The following is a 22,025-nucleotide window of genomic DNA, read 5'->3' as shown; positions in this document are numbered from 1 at the left end:
GAATACAGAGCCTTCCCATGACCTCCATTCCCTTTCTTACAAGAATGAAGAATAGGGAAGTGATATTACAAGCCAGTTGCACACAACTAAGTAGAAGCCATTGGACTTGAACTTTCAATTCCCAAATCACCCATACGAAAAAAAAAAAACACCTTCAAAAGAAGACTTTTAGATTTGTACATTTCTAAAGGCTGATTAAACTGTAAGCTTTCCATTATTAGTCATATTTGCCCTCTGAGTCCAATATTTTGTTTCACTCCAATCTTTGTGAACTGTAGTTGAAGTACTGAAGTAACCACTCACTGAAAAGTGTGAAAATTCTGGAAGTTACTACATCACCACATGCTTTAACTTGAAAGTTTACACAGTCACTGATAGTATCTTCAAAGCTACAATGGCAAAGTCAACATGCACCTTTAATAAGCATGACAAGAAGAACAAATGTAACTTTTTATTTACATACACATTACCTGGCTTGCACATAAACTGTCTCATGAGTTGAGACACAGGTGAACTGTAACAGCTTATATGGGCAAAAGCCTGTCTGCACATTTATCCATATATCATCCCTCATACCCCTATAGAACAGCCACCCTCACTAACACAAATGCTCACAAAACAAGCTCCCACAAGCACCTGCCCTGCAACCCAAGAAAAGTGAATCGAGATTAACATTCCCTCCTTGAGTGCTGCTTTTGAGTTATGGTTACATTTCCCCTTTTGATTTTGTAGTCCTTCAGTTCTATTAAGGCAAAGAGATTTACTTTGTTTTACAAATGGTGGATTTGTCCAATTAAAGACATTGTTAGACTAGTCATCCCAGACAGCTTTCCTATGTTCCCGAATCCTTGTGTCAGCTAAATGATTCATGCATTGCCTATAGGAGTGTCTGCTCTCCCCCTCCACATTTACATAGCTTGTTCCACAACCCAAGGTGCCAAAATCTTATCAAAAGAGCTGTAGTTACACACCATTAACTGGGTCAGCCTGATAATGTCTCAGCAGAAGCCTCAGACCATTTGTTGAGAAAGCTACCAAGACTACATGTGTTAGTTCAGAAAACCAATTAATCCAGCCAACAGATCAGCTGAAATACACAAGTTATATTGCAAATTCTCCTCAATCCTTCTGCATCTCTTTAAAAATTTTTCTTTAACAAACAGAAAAATCCTTAGATCTTCGTCATTAATTTCAAGAGACCACAGTAAAAAGGAAATGTAAGAGTGTAATGACAGCAGAAAATAAAGAACATTGAGACAAAATTCATTCCTGTGAATAATCAGAGGCAAATTCATGACAGTCTTCTCACTAAACACAAAAAAATTCCATTTTTAAAAGGTTGTTTACCCATCAGAAACAGTCACAGACACTACTTCATGAGTCATGTACTAGAAAAAAAGCAGAGGTCTAGAACAATCAAAAGGCATCCTTTTCCCACATATCCCTCCCCTGCTGCTTGAACCAGACCAGCACAAGTATTACTTCTTACTACACCACACTCCACTACAGGTACATGGAGCTGGACAACACAGAAGAAAAACAACAACAGAGCTGGTGGCCTTTAAGCATATGATTTTTGACCTGTTGATGGGCATCCTCAATTGAAATGTGGAAAACATCATCCCGAGGAACGTTTGCACTATGCAATATTGTGGCCACTTGACCAGTAATGGAACAAGTTTCTACACAAACCAAGCATCTTTTCTGCCCTGTTATCCCCACAAGGATAACTCCCCTGGGGCTTCATGCTACAGTATCATGTTAAAACACTGCACTAGTGAGCAAGGGGTGGTGACAAGTAGCAAAAAGTTCTCTGGTTTTCAGCAATGATACTGCTAGCACTGAACAAGTCACTGAATTTGCACTTTTCCATGACTACCCATGCCCTTCCACGGATTCAGATGCAAACTCTTAAGTGTGACTTTTGAGTTCTAAAAAGACTTGTCAAGTTTATCTGAATTGCATCCTCCTCTTCCCCTCACAGACATGTTAACCATTTCTAGTGCAATGCTATGTACTAACCTTTGAATAACCTTCTTTTCCAAGGTAGTCTGGTCCTCCAGTGACCTTGACCACCATACACATCTGAAACCACACATTTGCTTTTGTACCTTTTCACAGTTCTAAGTAAACATTATAGACAGGTTAGTCCATAGCTAAGTATTTCAAGACTGTATCAGACAATTCTGCTGCCCACAGAGTAAGCAGTGTGCTGCCCACATGTAAGATCTTGACTACACTATAATGCCAGCTGTTTACACATCTCTGGGGCAGCTCCTTTATTCTCTTCTGTGTAGTGTATTTACAGCTATACCACCCAAAAAAGATCAAAGATGATCTGAAAAGAGATGTTGTAAGAGACTTCTTTTAACAGGAAAGCAACTTAACATGGATAACATGCATACTGATTCCTCACATTTTCAATAATAATTAATTTCTCACATGGGATAAGCTTCTTCAATTCCAAAACACCTGGTATATACTATCCATCAGTTTACTGCTTTCAGGTAAATATTTCAGCTTGTTCTCTTCAACAGAGGAATGAAGTTAATAAAACTGAGCTATGCCTAAACTATTTCAGACTCTACATTTCATACTCACCCAAAAGACAATGTTGTAACTGAAGAGCAAGTATTTGTACCAACAGCTGACTTCTGCATTAGAATATCGGTAATAGTGCATCTTCTATGGCACAGCGTCTGCAAAGAAGAGAAACAATGAGAATAATTACAGTGAAAGATTTCAAGAGTTTTTTCCAAATCTCTCTTGAAAAGGGACTATAGTAACCTGTACCATATGCCATTCAGAGGTATTTTAAAAATCAGCTCACTGACCCTCAATTCCCTTTAATTACTTTATTTACTTAATATTACTTATTTAACTGCTTAATAATCCTATCTTTAAGCACCCTTATGTGGTAACAGGGAGGGATCACTCAGAAAGGAAACCAGCTATACAGTTAGCCTAGGAAGATCTGCATCAGCAAGCTGACATTCATTCACTTTGTCACTCCTTCAAAACCATTTTATACTTAGAGATGACTGCTCAACACCCAAGTATCTGAACACACTGTGGATTGCACATCCAGCAACCCAGTTAGCAGGATGTTGGAAGTGGTTACATGGAATCCCTCAGTGTCTACAGATTGCTAAATACAACAGGCAGTTGTACCTGGTCCATTCCACACTTTAATGTTTCTTTACCAAATCATATCCCGTAAGAGGTTTTATTCTCAAGAACAAAAGCCCCACCACTCAACAGTCAATCTGCTCTGCAGAGTTTTGCTTCCTTACATACACTAGAGATAAGGTTCAACTGCAGCTGTTGCTCAGATATTTCCAAGAACTACAGCTTTTCAGAGTATCATAACTAAACCACCTCTGCAAAAATGCCATGCATAAGAAAACAGAGGACAAGCTGTGAAATGGAGAACCAGAGCAAGGAAGGCAAAGGACTCACACTGCCCTCATATTCTGGACAGCTGAGCACTGCCCATGACAGACAAGTTCCACAATTCAACCCTCCATTCACTTGAGGTAAATGTTAGTGAAAGACTTGCAAAGGGAAGGAAGCAAGGATGAGAATTTATTGTAACAACTCATAACTAAGAAAAAGTATTGTGCCCGGCTGGACACTCACAGACAACATGCAAAAAAAAAATCATGTCAGTCTTGCCTACCCAGCAAAGACTGAAATCAAGCACCATGGAATGCAAAACTCATTGCTGTGGATGTGGTGAACTAGTTTGAACTTTTTTTTTTTTTTTTAGAAAGCAATCTGCACCTTAATATAAAAGATGATCCCACCAAAAGAAAGAAGTAAATACCTGTCAGCTTTGAGAATTCCATTCAATTCAATAAACAGCTTACTTTATCTTTTAAGTGAAATACCAATTGTTTTCTACAATTATGAAGTACTACCATCAGCATCTTACTGAAGGAGCTTATTTTTTGAAATCTCAACACAAATATTTCAAGCTATGCCTTAAAACTTTTTTCCCCAAAGTTAAAACCACACACATACAGATCAAGGACACAAAAGAGGTCTCCAGTCCACAAGACTATGAACACAGATCCCTAACAGACTTTGATTTTCCTTCCAGAGGTCTTTTCATGCCAGGTTTGGCTTACGTCTGGAATCCCACTGAGAGTCCCTCCTTGGTCCAGACACATCCCTCATCCCTCTACAAGTCCAGTCAGAAAGTTTCTTTGTTGCTCAACCAAATTAAAATTGCTTTCAGAAATACAAAGACAGTGTAGAAAAATCTAAGGAGGGTACATTTTGGTAGAATACTCCACAGCCTTAAGTAGCTATGAGGAAAAAAAACACTGGAAAATAATGTGAGCTGGTATAACGAAGTAAGACTGCACTATTTGTGGATTGAGAGTAATTTCTGGGGTTTTTTAAGCTAAAATGGCCTGCACGTGCATAAGAGGAATTTTCAGATCCTACTGAAAGTTGGTAGTTATTATACAAGTCATACTGATCCACTTGGCACGAAGTAGATTAATTTATATATAACAAAGGCAGACAACACCTAAGTAGCCTTCATGCATGTGCTATCAGTGCAGGTTGCTTAATATATATCACACACAGGCAACTCTAGATTAGTGCATCTAGACAGGCAAGTAGCAACAGAAAAAAATCATTAAGAGAAGAAATTCTTCCTCCTGATGATTGATGAGAAGGAGTAAAACTGAATTCAGTCGGAATTCAAACATTTTTTCCTCACTAGCCCCAGTAAAGGTTTCAGAGAGAAAAGAGTCTGAAGAAAAGTAAATTATTTATTGCACATTGTTACAGAAACAGTACCTGTAAAATTTTACAGGCTACAGAGTGCGAGCATTCACCATTAATACTTGAACCTGATATTTCCACAGTTCAGATGTTGATTTTCATACAGTTTTAACCAAACACTAAAAACAAGTCTTTTTTTCCTTCCAAAACCTCACCTTATAATTAGGTTCTAATGCTTACAATTCATTTATAGCAAAAAGCACTTAACTTCTGTTAAAACAAAAGAAATTGTACTTTATGGTAGTACAGGCAGTGACTGGAAAGGATCTTCCTGATGTGACCCATCCTAGGGTCAGATTTAGGAATGTTTATTGTATTACATAAAAATGAGTTTTGTGACATACATTCCTAAGAAGTAGTTTTGTTTGCTCATCCTCTGGTTCAGCTTTAGTTACTTATCTTTTCAACCCATTCAACATCACAGACATTTAAGAACCTTACTAACATGGATCTGAGCAAAGAACACTTATTTAAGTACCACTCCCCTGACACACTTACCTAAGACTACAGGTGAGAGAGAATACAAGAGAAGGAAAAAATATCTGGTTCTCAAGTTCATTCCCCTTTCTAGCTCCAAATGGCAATTTATATTTCAACAATCAATACTCATATACTTGTCCTACTCAGTAAGTATGATTGCCTGGGGAAGAGTGGAAAAAGAGAAAATCAAAAGCAGAATCCCACTAATCTGAGCAGAGTCCAAGACTCCATTTGCATGAGTATAAATCCTGTATTACACTGGCTGCCAGTGCAAAGATTCTCCACATACAGGCACACTAAGGCCTCCATTATTGTTCTGCCTCCCTCCCTGCAAAAATTAGGAACCTGGTAAAAGACAGGAGCAGCAACAGTAAAATGAACATACTAATAGTCAGAAGTACTGCTTTTGCTGCTGCTACCTCTAGAAAAGAGGAGACAGCAGGTGGCATTCAGCTAGCACATCATTAAATTCCATAAAAATGGGGTTCTACTAGATAAAGAGGCTTAAAATATAATCTGTGCTTGCAAACCAGCAAGCACATCATTTCAGGACCTAAAACACAAGCGTTGTTTGAAGATTCTTTTTGTTAGGTCACCCTCCCTGGCATTGGGACTTACATTCAACTGCTCAAGACCCAGCTTCAGTGAAACTATTCACAGGAATAAGAGCATCAAAAGTACCCTTATTGATAAGCACTACTCCCAGCTACCTCGTTGTTTTGACCAAGACATTGCAAGACATTTCTCCCCACTTCTTCAAAGACTGGTAAGATGTCCCAGTCAATATCGATCACAGTATTTTAACAGAATGAAAAAGTAAAATGCTTTTTTAACATAAACACTTCTTGTTAATGCTCTGAGATGAAACAAGGGGATTGTATTACTAGTATTAGCAAGAGGTTGTCCTATAACTGCACGTGGCTCCCCAGACACATATTACCTTCTGAAACACCTGCCTATCTTGAGAGCTGATTTGACTTACTCTCTTTGCTTACCCTCATCAAAACTGACAGACCACTGAACAGCATATGGCTGGTATGGGAGTGATATAATACATCTGAAGTGCAGGGATGCCTGACTTTTTCCCCAAACACTACAAACAGACCAAGCAATCCACTCAAGGCCACACAGCCACCTTCCCCATGTTTATACCAAAAGCAGTCACGTTTCCCAATGTAGGAGGCATCTATTACTGGGCTAGAAATCTGCTACATCAGTCATTCATTTAGCTCACATCACTGGCTACACAACTATGCTTAGGCAATACTACAAAATACTTGGAAGATTAAAGTAGTATGTGGGCAGCACAGACTAATAACGTTCTCTACTGTATTTCAGACAAAGCAAGTCACATTGGGTCAGCTGACAGTTATCACCCACTCACAGTAACAAATTTCTAAAAATTAAATGCAGAGCACTGCTGCTTTGGTAGAATACATAACTTTGTGTTCACAGCTTTAGCGAGGAGGGAAAAAAATGTAGTCATTCATCAAAAGGCTACTACCATTTCCAAAGCATTCCTACACCCACGATTCCACTCTTACCTTCAAAATGCTACAGCAGTGATACTCCTAATGTATATACTTTAACTCCCCTAAAACAGAAGATGTGATCTATTAACTAATCTAATGTGAACATGCAGAGAAATCCTCATAGATAAGATGTTAAATCTAGAACAACTGAAGCAAATCTCTTTTCTAGATCTAGGACCACAAATTCTTCTAATCCTCTGGAGGCATTAACTGTACAAGGCAGACCTAAGTCATGCTGAAGTTCCAAGTTCAGCCAGTACTACCACCATATGTAGAGTCCTGATCCTCCTCCCTACCCCTCCTAAAATCCACAATCATTAATCAACCTACTCAGTGGAGCAAACAATCACACAGCAAACCATACAGCAAACCTTCACATCAGTTCTGTGATCTTGTACCATGCACCAAGAAGCAAACAGTTTTAAGCCTTCCAACCTGCCTTGCCAGAGCACATATAAAAGCCAGTGTGAGTGCAGTCAGGAGGTGGAAGGACAAGGATGGGAAGGCAAAAGCAGTGGTAGATGAGTGTGCTCATGAGCACCTCTACAATGGCAGCCTACACCAGCACCACACTTGAAGCCAAAATGCTAAAACAGATGAAGCTGGGGGAACAGGGGCAGAACTGAGGCAAGAGAAAACAAAGAAAAAAATTTCACTTGGCAACCTGTTGACTCCTCCACCATTCTTCACCAACACAAAGCATCAAATCTAAGTAAAGCTTGTGAAGCAAATGAACAAAGTCAAAAGAAGAACACACTGAGGAGCAAGAACTTTTAAAATACAGGAACAGATGCACTTTGGCCTATGACTTGTTTTGATATGAGTCCTTAATTCCATTAATCCATCAACACCAAATCTGTATCAAAAAGCATCAATTCATTCAAGCCATGGTGCCATTAAAAATAATTGTCATTCTTTGAAGGTGCTCAATCGTTAGCAGTTTTTGTGAAGCTGAAAGAAGACCTTATCCCTGACCAGGAATAATTCAGAGATATTCTTTGGATCTTCTGAAAAATGGAACAACAAATAGACTGCTCTTTCCACAGTCTAGCTAGAAGTTGATCAGCAAAGGTCATGTTCAGTACAACGTCTGGGTGCTGGGCATAGATCTTCACAGTAGGGACTGAACTGGTACAACAAAAAGGCAAGACAAACTGACAGGATTCAGAGCTCTTACAGGCTAATCTGTTCCTGGAAACAGAGACAGTCCTGCCCATGACTCAGTAACTCCAGGCAAACATGTGTCATTCTGCAATTTTGTCTCCAAGGAACTCAAACTGGAGCCTTACAAAGAAAAGACAAGCTTCTCTTAAGGAGTACAAGTATAGTGTATTTACTTCTGCTGCAGCCCAGATGAGCAGAGAAATATTTGCTCATTCTTAGAGGAAAGCTGAGGATTAATCAACAAAAGAGTGTTTTTTAACCTGAAAGACTCAGGATGCAAGACAGATATCCTTAATAGGTTTTACCTGAAAAATAAAGGCAGATAACAGATCTCAGAATTCAATGGAAAACGTGACCAAAGCCAGACAAAATTCTTAAGACATCATCATTTGGGGCCCTTCCTTTGTAGAGAAGTCAAGACTCAAAGTCCTCAGTATTTGAAGAATATTTCAAGCACAAGTTGCTCCAGTGTAAACTCTACATCGCTCAGAGCAGAACCAATCCCCTACAAATGGGAAGGGTTTCAAGACTCAATGATGAGCTTTTATTCACTACAGCTCAGACTACAATTTATGAAAACTTTTAAGAAACATATAGCAGCATTCCCAAACCCAAAACAATGAAGCAGCAACTCAGAAGAGCTCAATTCCAGCTCCCTGTATAACTCACACTGAAGTTATGCTGTGCTTTTGACCAAGCTACTGGTTTTATGCAGATGAGTTGCATATGAAATACATGTAAGCACTCTGAACTCAGAGTAACATTCAGAATCTAGACACTGGAAATTCTGAGAAATAAGCTACATGCACATCAAGAATCTCTTCTAAACTGCCCACTCAACTAACATCACCAGTACTTTGGCATAAAAGCTCTGCATTGCAAAACCGTAAATCAAGGAGTTACTCAAACTATGATTCATGGAATATTTTCAGCTCCACTTGATTTCTTAAACAAAACTACACTACATGAAGACTTGAAAACGGCAAGAGAATTCAGGACTGCTCCCATAGCAATTAAAAAGCTGTGACAGAGGACAACAGCAGTTGTAATAAATTCACTTTTCACTGTTCTTCCTACAGAAGCTCCCAAAAGACATTGTTGGTTGGCCTTGCTTTCACATGTACAAGTATTTATTTCTATATTCACATGTAGAACTATTATTATTCGGCCAAAAATGCTACCATTGATGTTAAAAAAAAAAAAATCCACAAAACAAAAATAGTTCCACAGATTCCACATTTTCATTTCTACAAACTGGTCAGAATGAAAGTTAATGACACTGCAAGTATTGACCATGTAAATTTAAAATGCAAATATTTTTAGTAATTGACTAAATAATTCAAGAACTTACTTAGGCACAGCTCAATTATCCGCTAAATTTTAGTGGGTTTGTGCTAGTTCTGCTCCCCTGACCTAAGGTTCATCAAAGAAGTAAGTAGACAGATGAGATACTATCTGCTCCAACACAGAGTAATGCTTGACAAAGGCACCAACTAAAAGGCATGGATATCTCACCTAGCTCAAGGAAAATCTGCTTGAAGTAGTTGACTGCAAATAGACTGCATATGCCTTATTTTGACTTAAAGCAAGAGAGAGTTTTAGGAAACAGGAAACAGAGAAAAGGAAGTGTTACATGTAAGCCTCATCTAAAAGCCAGTAATTTTCCAAACACGAGCAGAACACAGCAGAAGAGAGAAGGATCCTTTTGTAAGCTACCTATCTCTTTACTAATCTTTAAGAACTGCAGACAACAGCAGGAGCACAGGATGTAGGGCCTTCATGGACCTTATCCTCAAAAGCGCTACTGGATAAACCCCTGGAGATAAAGCTCAGTCAGATCACACCAGAGTAAGTGAAAACAGCACTAGACACTGTCACTACAGTTCAATAAATGTCTCATTAACACCTTGGAAAAGTTTAGAAAAATATTTCATGTGTATGAAAATTTTCTTGAATAAAGTTATGGACCAGTTCAACCTGAATAGGACCTTGCCTGGGCTGTAACTTATTTAGTACACACAACAAGCCAGAAGCTATGTTTTCCCTTTTACTTTGCAGAAAGTTCAGGTACTGTGAAACACACAGAAGTGTGGCAGTTATTCTGACCAGGAGTTTATTCACTCCAGGAAACAAAACCTGTTGGAACAAGTAGCCAGAATAATCTTAGCTGATCCAAACTCCTCAGCTGTTTTCTACTACCTCTTATGAGAGCACATATACACCCACTGCCTATAACATCAACAGCAGCAAGGTAAAACTCAGCCTTAAAGACAGCATGTAATTTGACTTTTTTTTGCCTTCCAACAGAAGGTTTTGGAACCCTCACAAAGTAAACATCTTATCTGAGGAGCCAGAATTTCCAGTTTGGGGAATAATTTTATTTCTGTTTGGTGACTGAGGAATAATTTTATTTCTATCCAGTAACAGTAACAGAACCTATTCCATACACTGCTCCCTCCCCATAGACCAAAAGGTTTCTAGAACAAAATGCTCTCTCCATTTGCTACAGCACTTTATATCACAAAAAATAAGTCACAACTTAGAGGACAAAAGACAGGAAGCCACTAACTTTCTTTGCTGACAAATACACTCTTTCTTCAGAGAACATCCTAAACTTCTATACATATTGTGGCTTTTCTCCATTTCCAGGAATGCCACTTGTTCAAACTCCAGTTACATTTTCTTCAAAAGGGATACACATTCATTTTCTTTATTCATAGAAGAGAAAAACAAGAGACTGATTATAACAGTATACAATAAAGAAGTGATGACCATATAATTTACTTTGGGTTTTGTTGTTTGTTTTCTTGAAAACATTCCTTGCTTTGGATATAATGTGCAGTCTGTCCACATCCACACCATATTTCTTAGCCTTCACACTGTATGTTCCTATATATATTTATATATTATATAAATAAATACATATATATTGCATATAATAAAATAGGTGTTTATTTGAACAGTGTAAACCAAATCAAGGTATCTCTTAGTTAAAAAAAGGATTCCGGTGCTGACATCTGATCTCCTGTAATTAGCATGTTAAGAAATGACTGCATGTATCTGTATAATACTAGTTACATCCTCCACTTGTTCTGGTCAAACAATGCTGATTCCAAGTCATGGAAACATGATGTGGAGTTCAATCCATGAAGCCTCAGGCTTTTTTCCCCCCTCCCACCCCGAGTAACAAGACCTATGCTTTCAAACACCAGAGGAACACTCATTCCAAGTGAGGCACCCTCCCCGTACCAGGGGATCCTATTATTGGGGGAATGGGGTGCTAACACATGTAGGGTTTGGGGACCATGCTCTAAGCTTGCCTTTGCTGCCCTCCACCTCCACCAGCTGCATTCACAACACAACCAGGACAACTTTACTCTACTTGCCAAGAAGGAAAATCACCAGCTTAAAGGCCACAAGAGAAAATGTCTCTTTGCAGCCACGTAGACAGCTCAACAACCATGTAATTAGTCTCTCCACTGACTTTCTGGTAAAGAAACACACTTGTGCAACTTTCAAAAGTCAACTAGCAGATAAGCCTCCAACGCAGCACCAGAAAACACAGAAGATGTGATAGAACAACATTCACTAATGCCTCAGGATCACCAATGCCACTGCCAGCTCCTCGGCAGACTATGTGTCTCAGCCCAAATACACAGCAACAAGCTAATGCTCCAGGAGATACTGCAAATAGGTTTTCAGAGCACTCTACACATGCTACCACAACACAAGGAAAAGATTAAAAAGACAAAGACCACAGCGGCTTCAGGCCAAGCCCATGCTTGAACAGCTCCAGCCCTTCCCCCAAGAGTCATTGCTCTGGCAGGTCGTGAGAAACCCTCGACTGTCTTGCCCAAAGACTCTGCATCCGCCCCTGGGGAAGGAGGAAAAACAGGCTTTCCACCTCTTAAGATTATGCCAAGAACAACACTGTGCCATTTAGAGATCAGGGCAGCAAAGGCTGTGAAGGGACACAGTCAGTGCTCCCTCCACTGCAGACCTCAGCCTCTGCAATAGCTTAACAGCAAACAACAGCAGCGTTAGAAGGTGAAGAGGTTAGACACAAACACATCCTAACCTGTGCCTTCCTGATGGAAAAAAAGTGATAACGCAGGAAACTGCCACCTCAACAGGCTGACAGCATGATTGGTTACACGAGCACCACAGCTCAGAGAAAATAAAAACCAAAACACAACAACCCAGAGTTGAAAAACACATTCCTTTCTCACTTGCCTCAGTTGGACAAGTTCTTTCAGCTGCACGCGCTCCTGCTTTGCAGAAGCAGACCAATGCTACGACCACTTTGTCAAAATACCCTTTGCAACCTCAGCACACTGTACACTTTGCAAAGAAAGCTACCTTGTTGTGTTCCAAGAGTCATCTCACTAATTGCCTTCCATTAGTTTCAAGTCAGACAACTTTTTCAATGAACCTTTCTCCTCGGCAGGTTTGCCACACAGACAAACTGAAGTAACTTAGTTCTCAGGGCAGGGTAGAAAGCTCTGCTGTTTTGTACCCTTTACTATATATAGTTACACCACTGCAGGCATATTTCACACAACATTAAGCACTTCCCTGAGCACCATTTAATAACAAATTGTTGAGGGAAAAGCAGTGTGCATCAAAAGAATCGGCTCCATATCCTGGCAGTCAGAAGGTTGTTGTCACATAGTGACACAAGTCTAACATCTGAGGTGTCTGTCTTCAGATGCAAGTTACTCAATGCTATTCCTTCTGTTTTCTATTCCAGGAGTGTCTGGGTGTCTGTCAGTGAACATATTTCAGCGCTCATTTTATACCCCAAAGCAAGAGTAGACAGCTCTTGCCAAGCAGAACAAATGACCTTTTTTTAAATATTAAAATTCACAGCATTCAGCTGCCTCTGAATACTCTGCTTCATCCTGTTGCTGCAAGTGCAGCAACTTGAACCTGCCTTTGTTAACTCCAGGTCCATCAATTATTTAGAGAAAACACCTTTCCAGAGAGACTTAAGTATCAATTATTTAGTTTTTGAGCAGGAAACAAAAACCTTAAAAGAGGGGAAAAAAAGCTTTCTGGAAAGGGCTGCTGGGTCACGTGAACATATTTAGGGCTGTACACTAGCAACGTGCCTGAAACAGAATGAAAAAGCCAAAATAAAACAACCCATAAAGCCAAAAGCTCACAGGCACACACAAGCTCATCAAGTGCCTGAGCCAGTTAGTGCCAAAGAGCCCCAGCTACATCAGGGGGCTTCAGTACAGTTCTGCACAAGGAAGACCCTTATCCATTTGGTATAAATGCCTGTTCTCTAGACTGGGACTGTAAACCAGAGGAAGCTCTTTTGTACTACTAGGATAACATTCAACAATGCTTACTGCAAAGATCAAGGGGAAGCAAAGCCTCTGTTTATTACACTCTTGCCTTTCACACTCAGGTTCAAATTAAGGATGAAGACAGGCCTAAGATTTTCAGCTTTTGCAAACTTCTAAAGACAAGGATACAGAGAGAGTTCTCAGAAGAAACATGTAAGTAGGCACTCTGGGTAAGAACAGCAATTCTTTCACTCCCACGTATCATTTATGAGCTGTACTACAATGAAAACGATAAAACACTGTTGCTTTGCTCCCAAAGAGTTGAAGAAAGACAGGAAACACTGAAGCAAAACAAGTGCTGGTCCACCCTGCCAAACAGGGGCCAAGGCACACTTTGAACCAGAAAGGAAAATAAAGTTATTTTTAAATCCTGCTAAGAGCCCTGCATTTCGATATAGTTCCTCTTGGTGCCAGTACACTTTATTTTCATTTGCTAAAAGTTTTCTGCACAAGTGATAACAGAATTCACATGTGAATAATCAAGCAGAACGATGCTTCTCTCTGAAAGGTTCAGTTCCAAGATTTATGTCAGACTGGTCAAAAAGGTCAGCAAAAGCCTGGCCGTTCAAGGCAGTGGTTTCAACTGCCAACATCACAATCCCTTATATTGCCAGTATTTGAGGATCATCACTTTCTGCAGGTTAAACCCGTTGCTGTTATCCTCATCTGTGACATGCCTAAAATAGAATTTACCCAACAATGATTTTTCAGCTTGCTGACCATACCGAAAGCAGATTTTGTTCAGTCATCTAGAATAAAGAGAAGTTGTTTTACAATGCAAAAAAAATTTCAAATGCAAGACATTCAACTATATTTAAGTAATAAATTATAGCTGCTTTTAAAATTAAGTCATCTGAGCCTAGACAATTCAGCCCCTCCCTTTCTTCTTTGCTAAATTAAAATCAGGTCTCTGTATACTTGGGAGGACACAAACTATTAAACTTTAAGACCCACACATATCTAACCTTGATAAGCTTTAGTTTGATTATCTCTGACATTGTTCTTAACCTTTATCAGATGCTGCTGTCTAAGCAGGACCCAAAGGGTCAAGGAGAAGGATCGTGTTCCTGCCCAAGCTGTGCCAAGGGCTGGAAGGCAGTGTCTGTACTTTCACACAAGATACCAACACTACAGCTTTAGAAGAGCCACAGATTTTAGGACTGTGCAATACTAGTGAGGAAGATGCATGACCATCCTTTGGACATACAATCAGAAGCCATTTGGAAAAGGACCTCTTCTTAATTCGCTTTTGGCAACAGCCTGCAGCATTTACTGTTTAAAGGTCTAATTTACTTTATCTGAGGTATTTCAGCTTAAAGCAACATGAGAACCATAGAATGTTCATGAGTTCTGTCAACTGCAGCCCTCCTAGCCTGAGAAGTGCACCACGGGTGCCAAAACACAAGAGCCCGTTCTACCAAAACCAGGAAGTTTTGCCCCAGGTAGTCACAGTGCAAAGCAGCAAGGCACAGAGAGCCCATAAGTGAAGTGCATCTGAAACCCACACACTTTTCCATGCCCCACCCAGGTGGAAATTTTTGTAAAAGCAGAAAACTATATAAAAGGGAGGACCTGTGGAAGAGTTTAGACAATAGCTCTGTGAACTCTGCTTCCCCTCACATACACCCCAATGAGAATTCTAAACTAAACACAGTGAGATTTAAAACAAGAGTTTAATTTATTCACACTGATCAGTGCTCAAACTGTGCCATATCTAATCCACAATAAGAAACTTGATAGAAGACCATGAGAATTAACTGTAGGAGTTTGTCAGCAGAAAAATTACCCCCCTTTTTTTCTAAGGGGCCACTTACAGGTAATGGCCAACTAGTAGCCACCCACCAAAGCTTCATTAACTAATATAAATACCCTCTAAAAAAAGTCAGAGGTCAGCCTTAAAACAAAGCAATAGAAGAGATAAATATTCCTCAGTTATTCATTAGAAGTTAGCATACAACTTAAACTTCATCACCCAGATATGATTAAATTCATAAGACACCATGTCAACAATCTTCTTCTGACATCTGAGAGCAAAGTTACATCTTCAATAACAAAGAAAAAGTGTCCCAATTAAACAGTATTTTAGGGGTCAGAGTAAGGTCTTTTTATGGCCCTTTTATTAAGTATTAGAAGGCCTAAGGCCAGTAAATGTCAGACCAGAGCACACCCCCTTTCAGTCCTGTTAGGTATGTTACTTATGGGAGGGCTCCTGCACAGACACTGCTCCTAACCAAAGATCATACTTCTTTCTTTTCTGCCACCCTCTCGCTCCCTTGCAAGGAGGAAGAGAGGACAGGAAAGAGGTTTTAAACAGGAAAACAGCATAGGATTAATTTTTCTACAATGCACTAAATGTCAGGCAAAGCTTGTGCCCAGAAATAAGACTCAATTCAGACTGATTTGGGGACTGGAGATAATGCTTCTACACAGAGGAAGCTACAAAGGAAGTTAACTGGATCAACTTACACTAAATAAAAATCGCATAGTGCACACACCAGCCAGAAAAGCAATTTTCCATGATTGCAATTTAGAGCTGGACTCCACCTTTAGCAAGTCCATCTGTGAGCAAGATCAACAAAAACAAAACAAAATGTCAAATATGTAATTTACTCGCATATTGGAAGTGCATTTATGACAGTGCTGAAAAACAAACTTTTGGAAAGCTATGCCTAAAAACTGCTGTTTCAGTGGCATTACAATTTTGAACACGACAATCTTCTAAGGACAGGAAACAACACTATATTCTCTCCCCACCTTCCAAGAATAGAGTTAAAAGGATATAAATCACACGCTAAAAGTAATTTCTTCAAGTGTCATTAACCAGAGGATAAAGAACCAACACAAATGTCCCGGATTCTTTAAAAATCCAAAACATAAACCAAGAAAAAACAAACCCAAACCAATACACAAACAGAAAACAAAACCTGCAAGTTAGTTTCCCCCACAGCTCACTTCTACTTCACGCTAATGACTGGACTTGAATTCGCACCTGACCCCTTCTCTATGCACACAATTCTTCTGTCAAGCAAACAGTACTAGCACCTCAATCTTCCACTCCCAAGCACCTAAAATGCCACACATTTATCGTGAGTATAAAGTGTCTCAGGAAGTTAGAAGAGCAGAAAGGAGACTATCACACCAGGGAGCACTCACGAACAACATATACCCTGTATATTTCTATTCTCTAGAAACTGCTTTCCAGAGCTCTAGGTCACAAGCTTTATATCCCTATAAAAAAACAAACAAATCCCCAAGCAAACAAAAAAGCAGTGCTGGAAAAATCTTGTCCTGACAGTTATCTTAAAAATACCCTTCTTTCCACCACCACCACCTTTGAAGATCTACTGAGGAAGAGAAAAAACAAACAAGTAACTTCTGTTACGGCATGGGTTTGGTTTTATTTTGGGGGTTTATTTATTTATTTATCCAGATAGTCCCAAAATGAAACCGCTCTATTTACACGGAAGGTGAAGAGCCAGCTGAAACGGACCTGGCCGTGGAGCATCACCTGCGGTGCCGCCGCGCTCCACGGCCGGGCCTGTTCCAGCAGGGTGTCAGACAAGTCCCTCACTATCATAGCTTAAAGCTGAATAAATTTAAAATAATTTTAAAAATTAAGTGACAGGCCTCAATCCTCGCCCCCACCGCGCTCCCCAGGAACAGCCATGGCTGAGGGCAGGGTCTGGCAGCAGCCGGTGCGACGGAGGAGAACGGAGCGGGCAAACCGCGGCTGCGGAACCCCGAAAGGCTTTTTGGGGTTGTTTCGGTTTTAAATTTTCCTCCCTCGTGGCACCCCAACGAAACAACTTAGCGTGAGCTCCCAGAGGAAGCCTCGCCCGGCCTCTCAGGCTTCCTTTAATGGACAAGGACAATGGCAGGGGCTCGCCATAGCCCCGCGCTGCCGGGAAACTTGGGAAGCCGGAGGGCTGCTGCCCGCCTGGATCAGGGGCCGCCAGCCCCCCGGGGATGCTGCAGGGGACAGACGTGCTCCGGGGAGGAGAGATCAAAATGCGGGTGCTTAAAGACGGGGGGAGAAAGGGGCACTCCGGACAGCGAGCCCCCGGGGACAGACGGCGGAGGGGACGCCCGGGCGGGGCGGGCAGGCACTCACCGGGACAGCAGCCTGCTCGCTACGTCGCGCCGAGCTGGGCGGAGGGCGAGGCGGCGGTCGGCGCACCCGGGGTCCCTGCGCTGCCTCGGCTAGTCCATGGACACGGCGGCGCTCCCGGGCCCTCCTGCGCGTCAGCCGCGCCAGGCGTGCCCGCCGGCCGTGCCCCTGCGCCGAGCCGAGCCCCGCCGGGCCCGAGGCAGCGCGGAAATGCTCGCCCGGCGCCGGCCACGCCCGCTCCCGCACGCAGCCGCGCTCCACACAAAGGGGCCGTGCAGGAGAGCCCGGCTGTCCCTCCGAGCCCCCGGCCTCCCGCCGCCTTCGCCTGCTGTGACCCCTCCCGCGGCCGACCCGCGAGCACCTCCGGCGCCGGGCAGAGGCTGCGGGCAGCGGCCCCCACCCCGCAGCAGGGCCGCCCCTCGCGGTGCCTCCCCCGCAGCCCTGGGGCGGCTCCGCCCGGGGAGAGCGCGGCCGCTGAGCGGGGCCCGCCGCTTTGTTGGTCAGACCCGGGCCGGGGCCGGGATGGCCGCGTCCCACCCCACCCAGCCGGCCCTGCGGAAGGGTCTCAGCCCAGCCCAGCCCAGCTCGCCTCGGCGGAGAGAGCCCGGCATAGCCCTGCCCTTAGCGGCGCCTCTCACCCCCCAGGGCTTTGGGGCATGAACCGGCATGTCAGGGACGGGCACATGCTGGGTACTGCTGAAGGCACGGCCGAGCTTACCTGGGAAGCCAGAAGGCGAAGGAAAATAAAAAAAAAATAAAACGATCCCAAAGAGTATTTCGAGTCTTCAGGCGTCCCAGGGGTTTTATGTTTCTCGTTAGAGGCGCTGGGAAGAGAGGAGGGAGGGGAAGGAAGGGCTGAGCTGTTAAAACCCATGTGCTGAGCAAGTGATAGCTCACACCTGCGGCAGCCAGCACCTGGCAGCTGGGAAATGCCCCCCTTCCTGCCTGGAAGGGCTCCCGTTCTGTATCTTGCGATCTCTCCAGGCACCTTCATTCCCTTCCTCACATACACAGCAAAACTCATTTCTTCAGTGCCTCGCTAACTATGAAAATACGCTTGTGTTCAGGAAGGCAAGGCCAAGGGAGGGAGTGCAGCACCACGGAAGTTTTTAGGGCCGCCTCATGTACGATGCACTTCCTTCTCCTGCTCCAGCCTTTGGACTCTGGGGAATTCCTTATTCTCCCTGGATCAGCAATCCCATCGAGTGCTCAGATGCAGGTGAAAGGGACTGTTGAATAATCAAACAGTGTGAGATTAGCACTTCTTTTGTGTGATAATACTCCACTCGGTCAAGTCTGACAACCAAAACCGTGCTAGAAATACTAGGGTGTAAGTGCACAGTTCCTCTGACCCACATCCCTCCGAGGTCAGACAGAGCAGATACACTCCAGTGTGTCACCCACATTATCGAGATTCCCTCTCGTTTCCTACCAGCAGTTTTTCAAAAAATGGGGTTTGGTTTTTTTTTTTTTTAAAAAAAAAAGGAAGGGCGAGGTGTTTGCAGCTTCCTCAACCTTGCTCAAGACTTCTTAGAAACCAAAATAAAATCCAATTGAGTGTTAAAGCTGACAGAAGATGCCAGAAGAAGATTACCTGAATTTTGGGGAGGATCTAAGTGGGTAGCTAGGACAGGTTATTGGATCATAAAATGGTAAGAAGAACTAGAAGAGATCCTTTCTCTATCTCAGTAGTACTAAAGTATTCTCAGAGCACTGAGTCACATTTCCAGAAAGTCCAGAGCCAAAGCAGAAAGCTTCATTATGCTGATTCTGTAAGGGAGGGGAAGATGGAGGGTGCAAAAGTAACTGTTAAAGATTCAACAGGGAAAATAGGAATTTCGGGGAAATTCAGCAGCTTTAGGATGTAAGGACTGTGGAATTAGGAAGGGCATTCATAGGTAAAACAAGGCTCTCTTGCAATTTAAAATGGTTACTGTTAGCAGTTCACAGAGTAGTTGAATTGACTGTGTTCATTGTTAGCATGGAGATAGTTCAAACAACTTCTGTGTCCCATTTATTTGCCTTTGACATTATCTCTCACAGTGCTTTCACTGTGTTGCCAAGAAAATTAGGGTAAAAATCTCATCCATCACAGAAACCATTAACTAAGTGCTAAGGCAAATTGGAAGACTTTTAAAAGAAAGTCACTTCAGCAGTAAGGGCATGTAATAATACTGTGGGAATGAAAATGGAAAATCTGATTTTTTCGTGAACTTGTGCAGGCTGATGTTCATGTATGGTTTGTCAATGCTGTTTCCTCTGACCACTGCAAAACATTTCCTGAAATTAATGAATATTCCATTATGAGGAGCAGCTGGTGGAAAATGGCATGACCAGAGCTATTCACAACTGTATCTGCTCAGCATTATCATCAAACGCCATTTTTCAGTGTAAAAAATTTCTATTTATGGAGGGAGGTTTCGGGAAATTAGAGTTATAGTTGAAATTGTCATGTGGTTTTGATAATTATGAAGTTAAGAGAGAGGGGTGCGTGGGGAAACAAAGCCCACAGAAGCCACTAAGAGACTTCAAACAGCTTCAAATACAAAGAAATCAATAGCGGGATCTAAAAGAGAAAGCAGAAGTATTTTAGGGAACAACCTTTATAATACGTTAGAGATCGATTAGAAGAATAAAAATTAGGCTGGAACTAGTCAGATATCAAATAAAATTAGGGGGGATTAGGCTGGATTGGTGATCGAACTTTGTCCACAGCCTTTCCCCGCCTCCGCAGCTCTCCCTGCTGCTAAAAGTGGACATCGCACCTATCCGCTCCGGCCGGCGGGACACGGGAACCACTCACACACCGGCACTGTCGGAAATTAGCATCGCAAAAACCTAATATGTTACTGTTTGTAAGTATTGCAGTGAGTCTGTTAATAATGTATTCCCTCCGCGGTCACTTAGAAATACCTATATGCCAAAGAGTGTGTCATTCAATGCAGTATATCCTTCCTCCAACTTTCGTACTCTTAAAAGGAAAACACCCGCTCAAGTAAAAAGGGGGCAGGAGTAGATGTCTTTGCTAACAGTGGTTAGAGTCTGTTATGCAAATCTTTTACTGCAGAAAACCCCTCGGGTTTGGTGCTGACCCGCATTTTGTTTGGGGCAGCAGTGACATCCAGCGGTGCAGAGAGAAGGAGAAACTCGCTCGTTTGCTTTCTACCACAGCGAGTCACAGGAAACGCATCAGAAAAAGGCAGGGATTCCTCGGCATTCCCTTCTCTTTGCGGATATTCGCAAATGGCACCGACTGCAGGCAATTTGACAGCCGTGGGAATAGATAACCCACACGGGGAAACAAAAATGCAGAACTGAAAACACCCTCCGGGCCAGACCATTTTTCTAATGGCCGTAAAAGGACACTGCAGATAGGAAATGCAACTGCTAACTCTTAAAGTTCAGATAAAAACACTTTCCTATATTACACCTACCCTCCTGACTTCACAGAATTTTCATTCTTTTATTATTATTTTTTTCCTTTTATTAACTCTGGTTATGTGCTCAAAAAAAAATTACTGTCGTGGAGTTTTGTTTCTCAAGCCCTGAATAAACAGACTTTAATAATTAGATTTTCCAGTAGCCAGCTGAGTGTTGAACTGTGATGTGATATTTGATGCACCAAGAAGTGATTTAGATTTTCGGTACACGACACGTTAAAAGAAAAAAAAAAAATCGAAATAGTAGATCCATACAAGGAACTGGGCCAGCAGAGGCCACTGTTAGCATAACAAAATCAACAACTTTTTTTTTTTTTTTTTTTTAAGAACGTTCTAAACTTAAAGAAAATATTTTTTCTTTTTCAAACACTCAGACCTTGCAGTCTGCAGCATTGGAAATTCACTAAGATTTAATTTGTTCCTCCTTTACTATTTTGCTGGGGGGGTTATTTCTGCAAGACTGCCCATTTCCAATTGTTATTAACCATTCCTTGGCTCCTAGGCACCACCTATTTTCTATCCTCCCCATTTTTATTTTGTCACCACGGAGTTCAGAAAGGATGAGTCAACTCCAAACAATCCTAAGGTTGGCTTGAAAAAACAAATCAGATTTTTCAATAATAAATTTTTAGAACATTTTTAGATGCCATTTTGACCTTCCATGCCTCCAAATTTTGACTTGATTTCTGAAATACAGGGTTAGAAAACTTTGAAGTGTGGGTAAGCTTACATAACTTTCAAATCAAGAAGTGTACTAACTATTTAGGGGAACCAACCCAGATCTGACATGGTTACTGTATAAACACCTTTGCAGAACCTGACAGAGCAAAGAACTTTCAGTTTCCAAAAGTATTTTAATAAACACTCTCAAAAAGACTTTGTGCGTCTTTCTAAAAATATTTTTACACTAAAAGAACACTTCGGCATGTTGTAGCATTAGTGATTTCTATGTTTAACAGCCATTCTACTGCCATAAACATTTTAAATGCTGGACAAGACAGCTTCCTGCCTCTGTTTCCAAGATCAGAAAACACAGCCCCTTTGGGTGGACTAAGAGCAAGGCTGCAACCCCGTGGCATCCTTGCCATCATCCAGGACTTCCTGCAGTCTGACTGCAAGAACGGGTGGCCAGCTCTGATAGAGTGGGTGG

General features: G+C 41.8%; 1 protein-coding gene across 2 annotated transcripts in view; it reads right to left on the bottom strand.

Annotated features, from left to right (window-relative positions):
- The window catches only part of TSPAN14 (tetraspanin 14), a 38,724-nt gene extending 20,419 nt beyond the window's left edge, over positions 1 to 18,305 (bottom strand). The window contains exons 1-2 of one of the 2 annotated variants that reach the window (XM_051800985.1): positions 18,154 to 18,305; positions 2,602 to 2,699 (exon numbers count right to left, since the gene is read on the bottom strand). In XM_051800985.1, coding sequence (XP_051656945.1) covers positions 2,602 to 2,682 — 81 coding nt within the window. In that variant the 5' untranslated portion in view covers positions 2,683 to 2,699; positions 18,154 to 18,305. Of the gene's footprint in view, positions 1 to 2,601; positions 2,700 to 17,438; positions 17,600 to 18,153 lie in introns of those variants that run through there. The other variant, XM_051800984.1, reaches the window with a different exon arrangement.
- Positions 18,306 to 22,025: the final 3,720 nt, after the last annotated feature.

This window comes from Manacus candei, unplaced genomic scaffold (assembly GCF_025592945.1).
Source record: "Manacus candei isolate 608988 ecotype Guabito, Panama unplaced genomic scaffold, ASM2559294v1 h1tg000050l, whole genome shotgun sequence".
NCBI classification, from domain to species: Eukaryota; Metazoa; Chordata; class Aves; order Passeriformes; family Pipridae; genus Manacus; species Manacus candei.
The sequence above is the reverse complement of the archived record's forward strand: the minus strand, read 5'-3'. Positions and strand labels throughout refer to the sequence as shown.